The following is a 23,094-nucleotide window of genomic DNA, read 5'->3' as shown; positions in this document are numbered from 1 at the left end:
TGAAAATAACTTTAGAATTCGTCTGACTTATTTAAAATTTATCTTAGTAAAGTTTCTATGATGATTTACAAAAGTATCAAATAATTTATATAAGATAGTTTAAGTACATTTTGAATATAAAAAAATTGTACTTTTAGCCGAGTCTGAAGCATTAGCTTGAATGATATTTATGAATTTGGCTGAACTGAATGCTATTCTTAAACTTTAATCTACAGTACTTGGGTTCGTTTATTGCTAATTAAAATTTACGAAATATGAGTACCCTGGTCATCATACTAATACAATTTTGTTTATGGAACATAAGTGCTTAATGACTAACATATTCAAAGACTCATTTTCCAGCTTCCTTACAATCCTTTTCTTGTTTTTTCTGTCAGTATCCTACCATATTCATAGCATAAATCTAATCACAACATCTCACTGAAGTTGAATATGTTCATTTAGCCATCTAAGTTCTCACTGCAATGATTAGTTTATGCTACATATCCATCAGGGGAATGATTAGGTACTGTAGCTGAAACCTAATCAATGAGTCCTTGTTTGTTTGCATTTCCTACAAGTTGACCAACCTTAATTTACAGGATGCCACTCTACTCCTTAGGTAATGATGCTTTTAGGGGTTCCCTAGTGAGGTTCATGCAGTTTTTTTAACTATTTAAAGAACTACCAAACCATTTTGGAAAACTTCTTTTTTAATGAAAAATTACCATATCATTTGAATAGCTAGTTCAGACAAGTTTTGAAGCTTCTAAATGGGTGTTTGTCAATGGCTATATATGAAAATAAACAAATATTAGCACCCATCGGTCAAGACTAAAGATGCATTTTTTCCCTGCTTACCTTAACAAGCAAAAATCTGAAGCCATTTGGGATTTTACAAACCGACAAGAGCTGCTTTTATGTTCATTGCATATAGTTTTTCTTTCCATTTTTTCGTTTGGTTTTTCATCCATGCTTAAGAAATTTCCTTGAAATTTCAACAAGCTTTCGCACAAGAAAGTGTCTAACAAGTTGCTTTAATACGTTGGAATATGAGTAGTTATAGTTTTCAGAAAATTTACATGCTTAAGACAACTGAAAAGCTTAACCTACACTGAAAGATTTAACCGTGCATTTGGATTGTCCTCTTCAATTACTTTTGTTTTTCACGGCAAAAACCAACGTAGACTCGTTATTTCACCAGGTGGAGCCAAATACATTTTAGAATCCAAGGATACAAAAGTGATTTCTAAGTAGGTAAAAAAAAAGGAGTTATATACTACAGTTCAAAACAGTAGAAAATTACAAAAATACATTTTTATATACTACGTTTTTTTGTGATCTTAGTTAAATGAGAATTTTAATATATACATGTTTGTGTGTTTTGGATGTGAATTGAGGATGGTGAAAATCTTCTTTTCATTCCCCCACAATCACTTGTGGAGATGGAGATGGGTTGATTAATCCAAACACAGAAAATATTGTAATCCCATTTTAGAAAAAAAAAATGTACCATGAAAGTTTATTTTCTATTCTAGCATTAAAAAATTCTCAAAATATCCCAAGCAAAACTGTATGGAACTTTATTACTTTTTCATTGTATTTTTTCTTTTAAAAATTATTTTTTAATCAATAACTTTAATAAAACAATTCCGTTACTTTGCATTTTACAAATTGATGTGATTATTAAAGGCATATTAATGAACTTAAAAGTTTTTTTTATCAGTTAAATTAAAAGTATTGTGCTTGTTGGAAATGGAAGAGGGGATTAGTTTTCCAAAAATTATATATATTTTTTAGTTAATTTTTGTTAGAGGAGAGATGAGCTCACAACTTTTCCTACTTCCCCTTCCAAATCATCCAAATCAATTTTATTTTTCTCAAAAAAAATTAATGAACTACTTTTCGATTCTGTATTGGAAGAGGTGTTATATGCAGTATTTTTCGTTCAACAACAACATAATGTTGCTGTCCAGATCACATTATTTACCTATTTTTGTCATATAAATACAAATTATTTCTCGCACAAGAAATTAAACTTAATTTTATCAACAATAACTAACATTTAAAGATTTATTTAAGATGAAGGAAATGTAGAAGATGAAAACTAATTTCAAATTTTATTTTGAACAATGATATTTTAACCCACTTTTTTTAACTCACTTTTAATTTACTATTTCAATTACCATTAGATCATCACATCACATTATTTGAGAGAATCAAAATAGATAATCTAATGATAATTAAAGAAATGGATTAAAAATGGATAAAAAAGGTAGGTTAAACTATCTTTATTCTTTTATTTTTTTAGCTTATTTATATTTATTGACATACTTAAAATTGAGTATTCTGATATGTAATGAAGTATATATAAATGTTTGGATATTTAAGTTTTTTATTTATTTTATAAAATAATTTGTCTTCTTTTAATGATATAAGTTCCGATCACCAATAAATATTTATATATAATCATTGTATTATACAAAGAAATGATTAACGTGCAAGCAAAATACTATTAAACAAATATTTGTACGATATATAGATTGTCAATACGAGTCAATTCAATTTGGATTAGCTCATTCGAATTAAATTAAAAAAATTAACTGAATCTAACTCATTTCTTAGTAGGTTAGTGAATTAGTTTACTTACAAATGTTCTTTTTACCTTTTGAAATATTATGTATGATAAAGATAACAATTAAAAGTTATAGTATCAATATATATAGTTTGATAAATAAATCAAACGTTCAAATTGTTTAAATTTTATTTAACAATATCTTAGTATTTAAAAATATCAAATTGTGAACCTATATAATTAGGAGTAGTAAATAATTATAATTTTTTTTAATTATAAGAAAATTAATAGTATTATTATTGGTGGGTTATGAGTCAACTCACTTCCAACCTAATTCAAACCTGTGAGTTGAATAAATTCGGGTTCAGTTCAATCCATTCTTGAAAAAATAAAATTTTTTCAGTCTAATCTAACTTAAACTCGTGATAAGCCGAAATAGCTGAATATTAAAATCCATTTTGACACACACAAATGTTGAAATCCATTTCATATATATATAAACTCATAAATGAATATTTTACATGTAAACTAATTAATACGTAAGTTATTGAAAAAGGAAATGGTGACAGTATAACCATGGAAATATTTAAAAAATGTATGAGCATCTAACATTAAAAAGAAAACACAAATAAACACATGAATGAATAATGTGAAAATCTCATATAATATATCTGCTTATTTTTATAATTATTTTAAAAATCACATAAAAACTAATCTTTTATCAATAGGCAATACATACGAACTTTTTTTTGCTGACAATGCATGCTTCTTAAGTTTAGAAACATACTAATAATTGTAAAATTTATTAATATTAAATTATAAAATATAACTATACCACTTTTCAAGATTGAATATTTTACATAAAAACATAGTAATATATAGAGTCACTATAAATATTCTGATGAAAAATCCACATTAATATAATTATTTAAGCAGTTAGCTTTATATTTTAATTAAAATTATGTATATCTATATAAAAATTTATTTACTCATTTTTTAATTATATTTTGAAAAATTATTTAATTTTCGTACCTTTTATATATACGTAACATACATAAGTTAATATAACATGTGGAGACAAGCTTTAATATCATATAAAATTAAAATAACTGAACATTTTAATAGCACATTGATATAATTTTGATGCAAAATTAACAATATTTTAGTATATTTTCCTTTCTTGTTAGTATATTTTATTTCAATTAAAAGAGTAAATTTTAACCGTTAGGAATTGATCTAGTATTTTTCCATCGATAGTTTCTATGTAATGAAATATGATTTCCATATGCAATAAAGTCAACACTAAAATACCTTTCTCTATCGCTTCATTACCCTCAACATTACTAGCAAGTAACATTTGACATATTTCTTCTTTCTTCTGTAGAAAAACATGTTTTTTTTTTTCTGAAAGGTTTTGATTAAAGCTTGTGACACGTGTAATGTGATTTGATTTGGGAAATGGACAATGTTGTGTTTTCCGAATCTTGGAATGAAATAAGAAATTTCAGGTTTGTCAAGAAAAATGTTTTTATTACACAAAGGCGATTGTTGTCATTAGGAGAGAGAGAGAGGAAGGCAGTGAAAAAGACGAAGGGAACCCCATGAATGGATGTGTTTCATTGGTAGTTGGGAGAACATTTTGATGTTCATTTTCACCCACGGTCAAAATAAAACAAAACAACAGTTAGTGGGGTTGTGCTGTGTTGTGATGTGTGTGTGAACTCTGCGTTTTGACCATCGCTGAAAATGGAACAACACAGCACAGTGGAGAGAGAAAGATAGAGAGAGAATAGCTGATTCACTGAGTCTGCCTCTGTGCCTTTGTGTTGCGTGTGCCAGCTGCTGCTGTTTCACTTCGGGGGCAGAGGACTCTGTGTATGTGAAACAGAGTGAGTGAGAGAGAGAGAGCGCAAAAAAGCTCACTCAACTTCTCTTTGCTTCTCTTGGATCCCTTTGACCCTCCATTGCCATTCACCTTCTCTTGCACCCCTTTTGCTTTTATCTTCCTCTCAGAATGGCACACATGCAACTTCTCACAGATCTCTTCTTCTGGTATCTCTCTACCCTGTCGATTACCTTTAATGGATCCACCACTCTATTGGGTTTCTGTAGAATAGCTTTGATTCATGGGTTGGGGTGTTCCGTTTTTTTCTCTCTAATTTAGTTAATTGGGTCTCTCTAATTTTCCTCTGGATTTATTTTTTTATTATGTTAGATTTTATGGATTTTTAATTTATTTTTCTAATTCGGAAAAGATTTTGTGACTTGAACAGAGTTGATGGAGTGGAGCAGTAAGGGTGATCAAAATTGGTATCATCAAATTTTGTGCCTCGATTATACCATTCCTGTGAATTGAAGGTTCTGTGTTGAGGTTTTGTTTGAGTTATAGGGTGTGTTGTATGGGCATTGTGTACAGAGAGTAAAACTATAGAGTCACAAGCAATTGGACATAATATGGGAGGTATTTGCTCGAGGTCATGGAAAGGCACTGTTGATGGTGTAGCTGTGGATAATGCACTCAGTGGAAGCTCGAGGCATGCTAATGGTCATGCTAATAGTGAAGCTGGAATGGGTTATCAGTCTATTGGACCCCCCAGAAGTATAGATAGCAATTCAAATGTGCTTCCTGATGATGATGACTTGGATAAACATCAACGAGAGTCGTTTTCGTTTACTGGATTGGAAAATGTTTCGTATGGGTCAATGGCAGATGATATCAATGATGGGATTCCTCGCCTGTCCAGGGCTTTATCGCATAAATCTAAGTCCAAGCAAGCTGCTGTTAAGTTGAGTTACCTTTCTCATGTTTGATCTTTTTATTCTTCTAGGTTGGATTAGCTTATTTTGTATTTGGAAGTGCGAATAATCAATATGCTGCAAAGATGCCTCTGGCTGGAAAGCTGTTTTTTTGTGTGAATATGAAGGAAAACCAAGAAGTTTTATTATAGAAAAAGTACTTTCATTAGAGAGAAAAGAGGGGAGGTACAGTTGGGGGGACAAGTTACTACTCAGAGAAAGAAAACACACTGTCTTCAGAGTAGAAACGGAATCTCTCTTGAAAAAACCATGAATAGAGCTCTTAGGTGAAGCCATGAACCAAATCTCAAAGCATATTTAGCTAAAATGGTATACCTTTAAAAATTTAAGTATCTCATTCTGACAAAGATAAGCTTAAGCTATTGTGTGGGAACTCAGGCATTTTTTTTGCCTTGCTAACACACCAATTCACATTTATTTAGAATAGTGGCATCAAACATCAAACTTTTGAGCTCTTGCCTATTGAGGCTTTGATACAATATCAAGATTATTTCTCCAAAATGCTTAAGCTATTAGGTCAGAGCTTCTGATAACATACACTGATGAAATTCGCTAAAGAGCTGCCAAATTTGCATACAGTGACAACATATTGATTTTCGGGCAGACTGCATCTCCAATTTCTACCACATAAACAGTTCCATGCTTGGAATTCCTGTAAAACCAAACTTATAGTTTTTAATCGAGCTGACATGGGAAAATTTTTCCAGTGATCCCAAGTCATCTGTACCATTGTTATTAAAATCGTGATTTACCTTATAGGATCATATGATCTATCAATCGAACACGCCTAGGCAAGCTGAATTGTTGTTGGGATTGTCAAGGAGTAAGGTTGGAGCTGGATTGCGACATTCCATGTGCAATTGTGGGATCGTTGGTCCCCAGCAAGACAGAGCAAGTAAAAAAGACTGGTTTGTGTTTGTTTGACCAGGTTCCAAAATCCCTAAAATCACTTCTTATTTACGTCTTTCCCTACCCATTTGCAATTCTCTTTATGCAAACACCACTGGACCTCTCCTTTATTCACAATGGTCACCATGCGCTATTGGCACTTCTGCCCTGGGCTATGGCCTTCTGTGTCATTGCATGACTGATTCTTCATCTTGTTATATCATCATGGGAACGTAGGTCACTCTTAGTATCTACCACTTCTCTCAATCTTACTCCAGTTATCTCCTCTTGTGGTCTCATGCTCAATCTGTGATTTGCTTTTTCTCTCATCTCTCATCTCTGGTGACTGATTATGATCATGATTTTTCAACTAAAGTTTGTCAGCACCCCACTCTTCCCTTGGTAATACTTAAACTTAGCACCTTCTTCACCAGAACTAGCTGTTCAACTGACATGTTTTGTTGTGATGTGCAAATTGTGTTCAGTTAATCATTGGTGAAAGGTGGTCACTGAGTGCTATGGTGAATGTGTGTGAACTAAGAATTATCACAACCTTGTCCGGCAAGTGTACTAGTTAACTAGTAATAAAGTGAGTTATCATCCCACACGGACTAGGTTAAGTACCAATACCAATTTTGGCATTAGTTATGTGAATCCAGGTTAAGTTATCACAGTTAGTGGTTAGTTGTGAGGGTTAGCTTGGACTTAAGTTGGACTTTGGATTTCGCCAAATGGACTCAAAATGACTCAAAAACTACAAACATTTAAAAAACATAAAGTAACTCGTGTCTTACCTCCTTGGCTTTCTGTCATACCTCTACCTCACAATAAATTTCCTCACAATCTTGTCTAAATTTCTTGACAACATGTCCTAGTTGTCAAAGAAAATACTCTAATTCCTTTAGATGCACTCATTAAGCACTTGTGCATTGAGCATAAGATTCTCTAACAGTGCACACAACCTATACGTCTCCATTTCTAGAGCCTATATAAATCATATATCTCAATTTTTCATATATCTGACTCGGAATCTTATATCTCTCTCTCATTAACCCTAATCTGGCTACAATTGGTTGATTTCCACCTTATCAAAATACATTAGGTACAGAAAAATAAAATTGACGCATAAAAAGCAGGAAATTAAAATTCAAACGAACAAATTCAGAACAATAATACAGTTGTTACAACAACAAAACAAACACAAACAATAACTTAGGATGTGAAGACCATTCAAAAATCCAAAAAATTCAGAAAGTCTCCTAAAAAATGTGCAAAATGCTATATATGCAGCAGCTGATTCATTGCCCAATGCTATCAGACCATTGCTATGGAGCTGCTTCCGGAATTCTCGCTGCGGAGCGCTGAGTACATTAGTGGACATCCTTGTAACTAAAAACGATTATGGCAGTACGTATAGTTTGTGCCAGGTTGCACTCCTCACCCTGCATTGACAAGACTGCTGCTGGGCAATGGGAGCATATTCCACATTTTTCTGCGATTTTTCATGAAGTTTAGTGTGTATTTATGTAAAACAATATCCATAAAAAATTCCAATATGTACAAAACTATGCTAATTTTAATTATTAACGGGACATTTCTTATTATTTTTTGTATTTAATTCTCTAAATTGGTTCAGTGAATCTTCTTCAGATTTAAGAGAATACTCTTCTCTGTATTTTGTATTGAGCTGTATCTGTTAGGAGTTTTGACGGACCCCTTTACTGAGTCCTGATAGTATATATAGGCCTGTAAATTAGAGACTCAGTCACTTTTGTATTCATTTAACATTAATACAAATTCTCTTTTATCTTTCTCTGGAAATGTGATTAAGATTCATCACTAGCTAAGGCCAATACAACAAAATTAGTGTATCAAAGTGAAGGTAAAACCTAAGCACATTTGAACCTACAGTGAGCATTGAAGATACTTCTTATGAAATGATTTCATGCATTCTCATTGCAGAAAAGATCAGTACAAGGGGCTGTATAGAAAACTGGATCTAACCAACAAGAAAGAGAATAACAAGGATGTGTGTCAAGTGTCCTAACAAACAAGGGAAGGAATGAGAGGGATGTGTGAAAAGTGTCCCACTACAAATAATGCATAAGCAATCTATGAATAGGAGAAAATAATAACAAACTGCAATTGCAATATTCCCCAGAGGCTTGATGGTGGATGTGCAAGAGTCCCAGCTTGGCAACACATTGTGAGGTTTTTAGGGAGGAGAGTTATAGTGAATGTCAGCCAATTGATTGGAAGGTGCAATGGGAAGGACCTTCCCTTTTTTCTTGCTAATCAATATTGTGGGGTTATATGTCTAGATAATTGCTGTTCTTTGTCATAAGAAGGCTGGAGTTTCTACTAGAAGATATGTGAGTTTACAGAGAAGTGCTTACATATGTTGTGCTTTTGATTATATTAATTAGACTCCTTTTTTCTAATGAGCTAATACCTCACATGGTGCCAAACATTGGTCTTAAAGAAGAACTTATTCTTGATCTCATGGATTAGATTGGATCTATATTCTTTACCATTTCCTTTCTCCCCCCCCGCCCCTTCCTCATTTTAGGGTCTTTAAGGCTTCCCATATATGCAAACAAGGGATTAGATTGGCTTTTTATCTTATCTTTTGGTGTATTACAGGTATCAGAAGTGAGTTCACTTTTAGGAAGAGCTGGTACAGCTGGGCTTGGCAAGGCAGTAGAAGTTTTGGACACACTAGGTAGTAGTATGACAAATTTGAATCTCAGTAGTGGTTTTACGTCGGGTGTGTCAACAAAAGGGAATAAAATTTCAATTTTGGCCTTCGAAGTTGCAAACACAATTGTTAAGGGTGCCAATCTGATGCAATCCCTTTCAAAAGATAACATCAGACATTTAAAAGAGGTGGTTCTGCCATCTGAAGGAGTGAAAAATTTGATATCCAGAGATATGGATGAACTCCTAAGAATTGCTGCAGCAGACAAGAGGTAGATTATAATTGATATTTGCATGATCAACTTAGTAGAACTCTTGCTTTAGTTTGGAGCTTATTTTCTTCAGCTACTACTGCTCTTAAAGTTTTCGCTTTCTTATTCTTTTTTGACAGAGAAGAGTTGAAAATATTTTCGGGAGAAGTTGTGCGTTTTGGAAATCGTTGTAAAGATCCTCAGTGGCACAATCTAGATCGCTATTTTGAGAAGTAATTGTAGTTGAATTGGTTTAATCTTATATTTCTTAAGAACAAATATAGCTGAGTGGATTTAATCTTTATTTATATATTTTCTTGTAACATCTAACATTGTGTTAGTTATGGTTTTCTTTGCCTTTGTTGATGTTTAGGTTAGGTTCAGAGCTTACACCACAAAAACAATTGAAAGAGGAGGCAGAAATTGTGATGCAACAACTAATGACCTTTGTTCAATATACAGCTGTGAGTAAGCCTGTTAAACGGAACAATGCATATGCCTGTCATCTTCTTCGGATTTGTATGCTAAACTCAACATTTTATATCTTTGTTAAAGTGTGTATTTGAGTATTGTATCTTTGTTCAACATACAGTTTGCACTAAACTAATGGGAAACTGTGTTTTGGGGTCTCTTTGAGTAAACTTCTCTATGAACACTTTTAGGAGAAGAAAACAAGAAAAAAATGAAATAAACTTCTCCATAAACTTAAATTAACTTATGCTAGAGTATAAAAAACAGATTTTGGAGAAGCTATTATATAATAGCTCGTAGAGAGATTTATTTCACTTTTTAATTTATTTTTTTCTCTTATAAAAGTGTTTATGAAGAATTTTATTCAAACAAACCTCTGTTGTAGTTTGAAATTCTTTTATCACCCTCATTCTCTTTGCCAGGAATATCACTTAAAACAAAACTACAATCATATGAAGAAAATAAAGCTGTCTCAATTGCTTGGTAATTGCATGTTATTACTTGAATTCACTTCTGTTTTATGCTGCAGCCATGTTTGTAAAGGTAGCTTATTTAGATTCACTGTCACCGTCCATCTTTAATTAGATATAAACTTTCATTTCAGAGATTGATAATTTACTGTCTAGGATATTTCCACTTTATATCTGAAACTTTAATCTTAGCTATCTATGCTATTGCACTTCTTATAAGAAAGAAGGTGTATAAACAGGTCATGCATTTGCACATTGAGATTGAGAGATAATTAGATGGACCTTTTTCCTGTGCTTTCTGGGTTTTACACTCTTGAATTTACGGATTATTTCTCAATGAAATTGCCACTTTCTTTCATCCGTCATGTTATGCATATTAAGAAACCTATGAACAATTGTATGATTTAAGTTAAGCTTGATTTCCAAATATTCTTATTTTATTATGAAAAAAAGTTTGATAAAAAAAAGAAATCATGAATCAGATATGGACAATTAAGTTATAAAGTGATTATGTAGTTTGAGATAAATATTCCCGCCGTTTTATTTTGTCAATTGTTTAAGGTTCTTTTGTAGAAATCAAGAAACACAATTTTCTAGTTCTTAATAAAATAGTTATGAATTTTTTTATTTCACATTACAATAAAAGCTTATAATTAAAGATTAGGTGAAGAGTAAGGTTGTAATTGACAAAAGAGTAATTAATGTTATATTAGACTTTTTCGATAAGAAATTATCCTTACAAACTAAGCTTTGACAATTTTACATACCTTTAGTTACATTAATGTGGCATTTATCACCTTTTCATTTTAATTTTCAACTTTGAACTCAACAAACACAAGCAACATCTGTGCTATACTAATTGGATATCAATTTTTATTTGTGGGTAAATAGCTTGTCAATTTAATATTTTTGAATTACTTGCATTCCTTTTTGATCATACACACATACTGCATTCTTATTAATCATGCTAATCAACTACTAACAAAAATATTATAATCTAAGTTACTTGTGCGTCATTATTTACATAAACATTTTTATTTGAGACCACCATTGTATATTCTAATTTGGACATATATTTTGAATGGTAATTGTATTATTTTCTTAGTCAAATCAAATATTACATTCTTATTAATCATGTTAATCAGGTACTAACAAAAATATTATAATCTAAGACTTGACTTAATTTAGTTAGACCTTTTTCTTTGCGTGCAGGAATTATACCATGAATTGCATGCTTTAGATAGATTTGATCAAGATTATCGGCGCAAGCTTCAAGAAGAGGACAATTCAAATGCCACACAAAGAGGTAGATGTTGGCCTATATTTACTTATCCAGTTGTCATTAAATCCACTTGAGACATGAAGAAAAATCAATATTAGTTCTGATAATTGAAAACTGTACAATGCAAGTTACGATGTATACAGATTTGGTTATAAATGATATCCCAGAACCATGATTACTTTAAGTACAAATAAGGAAAACTGTAATAGTTACATATAGTGAGGAAGCAAGTGTAATTATATCTAAAAAAAATAAATAAAGGAAATAATGAATAATAACATATAGCTACAACAAATTCCATTTTTTGTATTATGCATTTGAAAAGTTATTTGTTTGAGTCAATGTCTTGTTTATAGTAGTTTTAACAAAAAAATATGTTGATTCATCCTCTAGTGGCATTCTTTGCCTGTATTCAAACTACCTTAACCAATTTTCTCCATTTCTTTCTCAATAGATATCCAGCCAATATCTCCTCATATACAATATTAAAATTATTTTGTATTGTCTTTTGTGTGTTTACACATTGATCTTAACGTATTCAATTGTTCGGCTCTCACCTTTTTCTCGTGATATATCTTTAAAACCTAACATTCACTACCATATAACAATATGATAAAGCTTTCTTTTTAGTTTGGTTGGTACTTTGTTGTCACAAATAACCTCTGATGCCTTTCTCCATTTTAACTACTGAGCTTGTATGTTGTGGGTGACATCTTAGTTCATTTTCCTATCATTATCTTAGTTACTTAAACTTAACCTGTGATATGAAACTTACCTCTAAGTCTTATTCCTCTTGTTGTTATAACTATGTTGGTCTTTTTTATCACAATAATATTCATATTTTTGAGTGATCAATGATTATAAACTGTGTAGGAGACAGCCTTGCAATTTTAAGAGCAGAACTGAAGAGTCAAAAGAAGCATGTAAGAAATCTGAAGAAAAAATCATTATGGTCCAAGATTTTGGAAGAGGTAAACAGTGTTATTTCTATAAATATTTTCAGTTAATGCAATTTTTGTAATAGAAGGTGATCTTAGATTTAATATTTTTTATTTGTTTAGTTTTGTAGTATTGGTGATTTGGCATCTGAAACGTGCTTTCTCTGAAATCCTTGAATTAATTTTATTGTATTTTGTTGTTTCAGTTTAACTAAATTCATTTCCCCTTGTTTGTTCCCCCTTTTCCCTAATAAAATTTACTTTTCCAATTCTTTCAGCCTCCTTTTCTTGAGCATTTTCTCATCATACAAGTATAAATTCTGATTGTTGTACTTGCAGGTGATGGAAAAGCTTGTAGACATCGTCCATTTTCTATACTTGGAGATCCATGAAGCATTTGGTAGTTCTGGTACGCTTTCAAGAATTTCCAGTATTTTTTATTGTGTTTAGTTAAGTTTTTGATATTCTTTACTTTTGTTCCGAGTATGGACAAATGAGTTAGGGTGGACCTGACATATCTATTTATTTCCCTGTCATGTATTCGTCAAACACGCTGGAGTTTTGTTTATATAAACAGTATTTAATTTATTGATGAAAAAAACTCTGCTATATCATTGATATAGTCTGAATATGGTATTCAACAAGGGCACAAGGGCCAATTCATTTGTATGGTTATAGTTGTAAAGCTCATGTACTTTCAATGGTTTGATGTGAAGTTGTGTGCATCAATTTGATGCAATAATAATTTGTTTCGCATAATTTGTTTTTAACTTATCCTATGTTTTTTGTGAATGAATTTTCTGATCTGTTCACCTTGTCCTGACCTATTTTGTTCTTTAATCCCGCTCAATTTAGTTGCTCCTCCTTTCATTTTACTGACAAAATGTAGAGCATCCGTTGCCATTGCTAAAATACCAGGTCAATAAAACATTTGTTTTATACCTCTTCCTCCTTGCAGATACTGATAAGCAAGCGAAAGATTCTCAAAGTAACCACAAGAAGTTGGGATCTGCCGGTCTTGCTTTGCATTATGCGAACATTATCACTCAAATTGACACTCTTGTGAGTTTAGGATTCTACTTAAATTACATAATCTCTAATATTTGTCATGGTCTTGGAAGTTCAATTATCTTTCTTCGTCATTGTTGGCTGTAAAATATTGTTGTTAATAACAAAAATTGGAGAAAGAAAGAAAAGAAGGGAATTAAATGCATTTACATAGGTCACAAACAAGCATAATAGTGTGTTAAAAAAATCACCTCAAAATCAGCTTCCTATTCATGGTAATGTTGGGGATATGGTGATAGTATTGGTTCTTTCAACTTGTCTTTTTATATTATTTTCATGAAATGAAACAGTTATCTCGTTTTCTCTTCTCTCTTCATATTTGTCACAATGGTATGAATGATGGTTTACGATAATTAGTATTATACTATTCTTAGCATTGAGCCACCTGTAATTCTATTAGGATAGCTGGAGTTTGTTGTAGACAGTTAGATCTTAATTGACTATCTTGCAGCTCAAGGTATCTGATTTTGTAAATACTTTAGTATTGTAACTCAATCATTATTAATACAAGACATTTTATATATTGCAAAATTCCTCTATTCTGAATTCTTTAATGACTTTATGTGATTTGACCTAATCTGTCATTCTGTTCACTTTATTTAAAAGATGTTACCAGAAGGAAGAATACTACTCCTCTATGGTAAAAAGAAACTGATCAGTTGGGTACTGTAGGAACATCTCGGGTTTTCCTACCGCATTTTAAAGTCAGTTTGATTCTATGGCTATCTGGGTTCTCGTCATTTGTTTATCCAAGTGAAGTTTTAATAACTAAATGCAGTTAATAAAATGAGTGATTTTTTTTTTCTTTTGCATATTTTAAGTTAAGCTTGTCCATTAGAAGAAAATTTTAAAAGTTGATCAAATTTGATTGGCCACTTCTCGTTTCTTTTGATACACACACTAGGAAGCAAAGCTGTCAATCAGGAGATGCAATTCTTTTTCATTTCTTGTTTTGGGTATTACCTACTTCCCTTGAGAAGTAAGATTGAACACAGAAGCCCTTTCTTATATTTGCACGAATAAGATCATGATTACGTAATGAGTAGCCATGCTCCAATAAACGAGTGTCATCTGACATACAATGAAAAAATATTTTTAATCATTTCATATATTTTTATTGAATAGAAAAATGGTGCCAACTCTATAAGGCGAAAAGGCTGTGTTATAGTTTTATATATATAATGCTATTCAAGCTGGTAGAGAGACACAAATGGTCACAACTGCACTATTATTTGTTTCTAAAGAAAATGATAGCAAGACTATTAGGAAGGTAGCCCTGAGTTTACATTTTAATTTAACCAGGTGTCTCGATCAAGTTCTGTGCCTCCTAATACAAGGGATGCCTTATATCAAGGGCTTCCGCCTAATGTAAAATCAGCATTGCGCTCAAGGTTACAGTCATTTCAGGTTAAAGAAGAGGTGCATATTCCATTTCCATCATACATTTTCTTAGTTGGGTATCCATACCATAAATACTTGATTAGTTATTGATATCTGTCCCTTTAATTTTTCATTTAGAAAGATTGAATCTAATTGGAATTTTTATCTCACTTTCTTCCAAGTAAGATCATTAATATTCTAAATCTAAAACATTCTTGCAGCTTACTGTCCCACAAATCAAAGCTGAAATGGAGAAAATATTGCAGTGGCTAGTCCCTATTGCTGCTAACACAACGAAGTATATTTACTAATCCCTACTAAGCAATTCCTAGATGTCCTAGTACTGCATTTGGTACAACAAATCTGTTTAACTTTGTTTTCCATTATGATCATTAAACAACAATGCTCATCATTCTATTTTTGAATAGCAATTCAGGTTGCTTGTTCTAAAGACACCATTGCTTTAACCGTGTTACTATTAGGCATTAGCTTTCATAAACTATGTTCTACTATTCAATTAGCATTAACCTCTACATGTTCTGCTCTCAAATTTAACTATCTGTTTTTCACTTTGGATTAATTCAGAGCTCATCATGGCTTTGGATGGGTTGGAGAATGGGCAAATACTGGGTGAGGACAGATCGCCGGATTCTATTCCTTTATGTTTGTATGTTCTACCTAGTTTTCTAATGTCAGCTTGTGTAGGTCTGAGGTGAACCGGAAACCCGCCGGCCAGACCGATTTGTTGAGAATTGAAACACTGCACCATGCTGATAAAGACAAAACAGAAGCTTATATACTTGAACTTGTTATCTGGCTCCATCATCTTGTCAGCCAAGTAAGAGTTGGAAATGGAGGAATAAGGTCCCCAGTTAAATCACCAATCCGTTCTCCTACGCAAAAGACAGGGCAATTATTTACACAGAAAACATGTTCTTCCCCCATGCTAACAGTTGAAGATCAACAAATGCTCCGAGATGTCGGCAAGAGGAAGCTAACACCAGGCATTAGTAAGAGCCAAGAATTTGACACTGCCAAAACCAGGTTGAGCAAACACCATAGGCTAAGCAAGAGTAGCAGTCACTCCCCAATCAGTGAAAACAAAAATGACATATTCTCAACAAGGAGGCTACCTTCTGTGCCTGTCATTGACTTTGATATTGATCGAATGAAGGCCTTGGATGTGATTGATAGGGTGGATAACATTGGAAGTTCATAGTTGTGTGGCATATCTTGGTCTTTAAGCAACAGGGGATGCTTGAATTAAATGAGTTCAAGGTAAGTGCTCCCTTATGTTTCTTGTGTGCCATGAGAAATGTTTGTTGATTTCCATGGCAAGAGTGATATGATGTGAGCCATAGTCTTTTTGAGATTGTTGTAGATGATTATGGGGCGGGGACAAAGGGGGTCACCGTTTTTCATTAGATGTATATGTACAGATTACATCTTCATATAATAATTGTTCTTCTATAATTTTCTCTTCTCTCAATCTTTTGTGTGTATATATACACATATATGAATCAATTAAGAATATAGAGAAGGCAGTAGCAGATGAAGGGAAAGGAGTTTCCTAAGCAAATATTTATAGATAGCGTGATAGATGTTTCTTGCATAAACAGAACACTGAAAGAAATACTGATACATAACATGTTTCCGGATACAAATTTGGAAAAATAAAAATCTGGAATCCAAATTACATTTCAGATTAAACAATCATAGTCCAAATTTATGTTTGAGATGGTATAATCTTTCATTCAAATTTATATTTCAGATGGTATAATCCTTAATGCAAATTTGAAAGTAAACAGACAGGTGTAAATTTTTTAATAAGGGACAATTCAGTCATTTCACTATGACCATCGGGTGCAAGAAGAAACATGAGGGTGTAGGAAGAAATCCCCATGTTTCCTATGTACCGATTATTGATCTTTTTATAGTATTTTTTTTCTTAAATCTTTTGCAGTTCGGTGCGTGAAATCTTAGTCAAGAAAAGTGTTGAAGTTTGGTTTATTTATTTAAAGCTTGGATTTTCATGTTATAAAAATATTTAGTTTTAATTTAGTTTAACAGATCATGTTCTAAATTGAAGTGCAATGTAGAGTGTCCTCTTCATTTGTCGATTTTCATGTTGATGTGTAAGGCATTTTCTATTTTCTAATCCATGTTATTAAAATTGGCATGTAAGTTGACTTAGTCAGGTACTAAATAATTTGTTTAACCAACGGGTTATAAACTGAACCAATTGAATTGTATATAATAAAAAGATCATAAACAGATTGTTCGATATAATGGTTGAGATAGGAGTACTTTTTTTAAAAAAATGAGATAGGATATCTAAATACAAGATGCATTTAAATCTTGAAAAAGAAATTATTAATACATAAATTAACATTTGGCACTTGATATCAATAAAAGTAAGAAAATATATATTTATTCTATAATGACATAAAATTACTTATTAAAATATGCACATATAAAATGGATGCATATGTGTAGCACATGTTTAGTTAACAATGATCAAAACTTTATGGCTGTCTTTAAACGAATTTCACCACAAGTTCCTCCAATAAGAAAAAAAAAGTAAGGAAAAAAAATTAAATTAATTTCTTCGTAACTTCAGAATTAGTTTATGTTTTTAAAAAATCTCCCGTATAATTTTTATATTTTTTTATATAAGATTAGGAATGATAAAATAATTTTTATAATTTAATAATAATTTTAACAAAATTAGGAAGTGTGAGAGTGAAAATTCATAGTAAATTTTTAACTAATATTTTTCATTGATTTATTAAGTTTATATATAATACAGTGAGGATAACTATTACGAGAATGGATATATAAAAAACTAATAGGAGATGAGCTTAAAATTACTTGGTATATTTTTTAAAACTTAAGTAGGTAGATTGGTATACTTTAATATTCTATTGTGACCCTACTCATTCTTATCTCCACATAAAGAAATAAAGGGTTTGCCATATTTTATTCTTTACTCTCATACAATATACAAAATGATTAATATATCTTTGTCATAACATCTTTACAATTAATTCGAAACTGCATTTTTTTAAATAAACAATTCTATAATGTAATAAGAAAATATATCATAGATAAATTAAACTTACATGCTTTAGATTACACAATTTTAAATATTGCTGTATATTATTTCCTTCGATTACATAATTTTTCTCTAGATCATAAGTCTTATTTTGAAAAATCTACAAAATTATATTTTAACTTACATAACCTATCTTTTTATGTTATGGAGGTACGAATAGAAGGTATGGAAGCTGATGAAGAAATAGCCAAAAATAAAATGAATAATTGCTTCCAATCCAATATCCAAGAATGCTCCAAGAACCTAATAGAACATGAGAACCTGATGCAAAACAAACTGATTCCCAGACATAATTCCAGTCATAGTTGGGACATGTCAGAGATTCTTCTATTCTGTACGTAAAAAATGCTTACTAATTAATATATATATATATAAAAGGGTTAAATATGTTTTTTTCCTGCTTTTAGTAGAAATTGGAATTAATCTTTCTTTGAAATTTTGATCCAAGTGAATTTAGTCCTTTAAATCCAATTTTGTTAAGTTTATTTGACATTTCGAATGCATTTCATGATAACATTTAAATTGTTTGCACCATTTGACACAATTCTACCTCAATGTTAGTTGAATGTTAGCTAAGAAATGTGTTCGAAATGTCAAACAATCTTAACAAAATTTGGTTAAAATGACTAAATTCACACATTTCTAAAGTTGAAAGACTGAATTGAGTTCAAGTTTCAAAGAGAGACTAATTCCAATTTTTATTTATAGTTGAGGGATCAGAATCATATTTAACCTTATATATAAATATATATTAATTAAGAACGAACCAGACAAAAAATTATAGTTATTAGTCATGATATAACTCTTTTTATTTAAAAATATAATAATTTAAATATCACGATTCAATTGTTACCCATTCCACTTTACCTCTAAGAGTAGATCGATATCTTCTGCAACAATATATTCCACTCCACTTGAAAGAAATCACAGATGCTATAATGCTATAATGATCTCATCTCAGACATAGTATATTCATAAATCCTATATGACGACAACCGAATGAGCACAAAAGAATGTAAAAAAAAGGTATATATCATCCTTGCATCGAAGCCCATGTCTCCTTCTGCAAAATTTATTCCATTATCTATATACAGATGTTGTTGGTAAATAATTGTCATAATTGCGACATTTACGTATTCATGTTATACATTATATGAACATTTTAAATAAAGCTTCTATTTTTTAAACTTTGCTAGATTATTCTTGCGACTGATAAAACAAACAAAAAACTTTGCTAGCTTGTCCATAAGATTCTGTTGCGAGACTGAGCCACTATCAAGTGAGAGAGGACCCATGCACTGAACTTAATTCACCTATAATTGATGTGAGATTTTCACGAAGATAATGTAAACAGATATATAAAAATGACATTTATATAAGATTGTAGGACAGTATTCTGAAATTTCCCTCTATATATGTGGTTTACCTAATAAAGATTGTGATGAAATTAATCCATAGAAGATGAGATTAAGTTTTATGCAATTGAAAGAGATGATGCCAAAATGTTAAAAGATGCGTGTTGTTGGTGTGTGTTCCTGTTGAAAGCATGAGAGGGAAACAATAACATTATCCAAAGTGATGAAAAGCTCGAAGGTTGCCTGCTTTGAAAAGCCATTATGTCATGAAGTTAACTATCCACCTAATTCGCAAGAGATTATTCCCACGTAATTTTTTTCTGTTTTTGTGCCTTTGACAGCATATCAAACGTAATTTCAGGTTTCTGTGTCTCTCTCCACATAAACATATTCAATTTTTTTTAGATGCCATGCTCCGCAAGCAACATATTCTGTTACTCTATTTTCTTATATGTTAATTACTATAATAACTTTGACATTAAAAATATGAAAAATTGTGATATGATTTCCATTTCTTGATTTACATATTTTGTTGTTTGATTTAATTTAATATGAGACATTGATTCTTAAAAAAAAAATAACAATACACTAATCAATAACTCATATTAAACCACATCAAACAATAAAAGATGAAAGTAAAAAAAATATAATTCATGATATCATTTTCATTAAAAATATAACTGAAGCACTTCAAAAATTATAATCAGATAACTGAATTACATTATATGACATCAATAACGTCTTTTGCAGATATATGTCCCCCTCCGGCTTCATTGAACAGGAACACATATCCAACAATATGATTTATAAAGGTGCCGGAAAAATCGGAGAAAAAAGTTTGGTCTTGTAGGATCATTTCATTAGCTTGTTTCTTTTCAATTTCTCTTAATTAGTTTTCACGATTATATGTTCTATTTTTTTACGTTTTATATAGTCTCTACGTGTAAATAGTGAATAAACTTTGGGTTATGATGATGTTGGTTGCGTTTATTTATTCTATAGTGATATTTGATCAATCATAACCTTTTATTAAAAAAAAATTCAAAATTTTTAAATAACATATATTAGTTTTGTTAACGTTATAAAATGTTGTAATAATGAAATTATGAAATTCAAAATGAAAACTTCTTTGTGTAATTTTTCATACAGCTAGGAAGCAAAACACATGTTTAATAAAAATAATGATAATAATAATAAGACGTTGGGGGTTTGAATTCACCATACGTATACCTCTCATGGCCATTCATTTCATACTCCAACAATAACATCAACCTATAACAATAGTATTTCATCCAGAAAATAAAAGTTTAACAAAGTTTTTTTTTACAGACAAACTATCTATTTAAGTAAAAAATATATTACTTTATTACTTTATTTTGATTAAAAAATAAAATATTAATTTATATTAATTTTATTTATGGAAACTTTGTAAAATTTGTTAAAAAATAAGTCAAAAAGTAATTTTTCATTTCATCCCTTTACTTCTTGGTTAGCAACCTAACTTCCCTTTTGGACTTCTTCAGAAATTAATTAAGTGATTTGTATAAAGGTTTGAGGTTAAAGATGGATAATAAACCAAGTTCTATCTATAGATACATTAGATTTATTGGGAGTTTAACTTCAGATTTAGGTTTATAAAGGATTCCCATCCTCGTACTAAAAAGTATCAAACATAAAGATTAACTCACAATAAGAATAGAAATAAAAAAGAAAAAAGATATTGAAATATACAAATAATAAATATTCAAACATAAACATAAATGTAAGTTTGGTTTCAAACCTAAAAAAAGAAGAAGTAAATTTTAGCTTCTTATAAACATTTGAAAAGTCCAAAACAAAAAAGAAATTAGAAGAAAATAAAATAAAACGTAAGACTCATATTGTACTCACGGTCATCAAAATAAATCTTCGAATTGTTAAAAAGTTATAATTTTTTTAAAATAATAATTAATTTTAGTTAAAAAATAATTAATTATTATAGTGATCAATTTAAAAAATAATTTATAAACTAAAAATTATGATAATTAAAATAATTTTTATTATCAGTAAAAATTTATAATTAATTTGTGAATTAGTTTATAAGAGTCAAAATTTTTGACTATCAAAATAATTCATCTTTAACAAATTATAAATTATATAGAAAAAACAAACTAGTTTTGATCTTAAATATTAAAATAATATTTTTGATTTTTTTATAATTAAAACAACAAAATAGTGCCGAGAGAACTATTTTTCTTTCTTTTCGTTGAATAGTAAATGTTTTCAAATTAACATACTATAAAATATATATTGATCCTAATTCTGTGACAGCGCAGATGATAAATGGGAAATATCAGCATTAAACTATCAAATATAATTTTCAAGCTTCCGAATTACATACACATGTGGCTAATTAATTTACCTATTGTTAAATATGTACATGTATGCATATCCTTATTTCTCTTACATTTGATGAATTTTAATAAACATTTGGTATCATCATCATCATGTATTCTTTTATCTGTTCACAATGTTTTCTGGAAAATAATTTGACAGGTGCTTACAGGCTAATGAGGCAAGGCCTTTAAAAGGGAGCCTCAAAAAACCAATATCACATTTTTGGACCTTAGACTACTATCCACACCCACCTTCCATCACTACTCTTGTTTCTTTTTATTTTACTTCCTTTCTCATACATAAAATAGAGTTTAATCATTCTTTAATTTCATTTTTTCTTTATATTCAATTTGATTCCACTTCTATTAATAAAAGCTTTAAGTATTTTTTTTTTAATTTAAACTTATAATAATGTGATCAATTTTAATAAAATTATTTATTTTAATACATTTAATATGTTTCATATTACTTAATAGTTGAAATCAAACGCAATTTAAATACTATTGTCTTCCTCCATCCTTCAAAACACTTCTTAAAAATAAAATCATCGTGACCAAACCTTAACCTGCTACAAATCGAACAATGAATTTCATTAAATACGAAAAATGTGAAGCAGATTGATATGCTTCAATACAACAGAAGATGAGTAATCTCCAAACTTTGCCTAACACCTAACAAAGGGGCATCAATAACAGATCAAACCAACTTATATCTGACCAAACAAAGAATAACAAAATATTAAGAGAGTTATTGTCAACAAATCAAAATAGTTAATTACTATAACATTATGGTGTTTTTTTCATGGAGCACTCCCCATGTAGGATCTATTCTCGAATATTAGCTGTTGACTTAACCCTGATTTTTTTTCTTTTCTTTTTTAATTAAGAACACTCTATTATTGGTCTCTGAAATTTGAATCATAGCGTCGGATCTAGGTTTTGAAAATAGACTGTTTATGTGATAAATTGCTTTTATTGTTAGTTTTAGCGTATTGATTTATTTTTGTTGATAATAATAATGGAAATTTTGTAAGGTTAATAATTATGGAGAGACGAGTAAAGAGAAAGATGAGATGTTGAAGAGGAACAGGTTCCATCTACATTTTAAAGGTTGCTTGTTTGAATTAGTGTATATATCTATCTGTATAATCTAGCTACACCTTATTCTCTTGTCCTTTAACAATGTACCAAGGAACATGCATTTCAGAAGCACAATAGCAAAGTTTCATACAAATGGTTAATCAAATAGAATTTAGTTTTTATGTTACGCTAGCGAATCAAAGAATATCTCTACTATTTTTCTCCTTTTTTTTTTCACATATAAATAAGCGATCTTAGTTAAATTATAAATGTCATTATTAATTCACTTTAAATCTAATTCATTTTCATAAAATTAGTTTTTAAAATTAAAAGTTATATATTATAAATTGATT

At 30.4% G+C, this 23,094-nt stretch overlaps 1 protein-coding gene across 1 annotated transcript; it reads left to right on the top strand.

The window, feature by feature from the left end:
• The first annotated feature begins 4,121 nt into the window (after window positions 1-4,121).
• On the top strand, window positions 4,122-16,289 carry LOC114190691 (Ikzf5 (DUF668)). Its single transcript, XM_085675839.1, has 14 exons — window positions 4,122-4,606; window positions 4,828-5,340; window position 5,591; window positions 8,903-9,228; window positions 9,348-9,440; window positions 9,581-9,671; window positions 11,361-11,454; window positions 12,304-12,401; window positions 12,708-12,777; window positions 13,327-13,430; window positions 14,739-14,855; window positions 15,038-15,114; window positions 15,402-15,446; window positions 15,522-16,289. The coding sequence occupies exons 2-14, from the start codon at window positions 5,009-5,011 to the stop codon at window positions 16,033-16,035; spliced, it is 1,962 nt and encodes a 653-aa protein (XP_085531965.1). The 5' UTR covers window positions 4,122-4,606; window positions 4,828-5,008; the 3' UTR covers window positions 16,036-16,289.
• Window positions 16,290-23,094: the final 6,805 nt, after the last annotated feature.

This window comes from Vigna unguiculata, chromosome 7, assembly GCF_037176805.1.
Source record: "Vigna unguiculata cultivar grain cowpea cultivar isolate G323 ecotype 2 chromosome 7, ASM3717680v1, whole genome shotgun sequence".
NCBI classification, from domain to species: Eukaryota; Viridiplantae; Streptophyta; class Magnoliopsida; order Fabales; family Fabaceae; genus Vigna; species Vigna unguiculata.
This window is presented reverse-complemented; position numbering and strand designations above follow the sequence as displayed.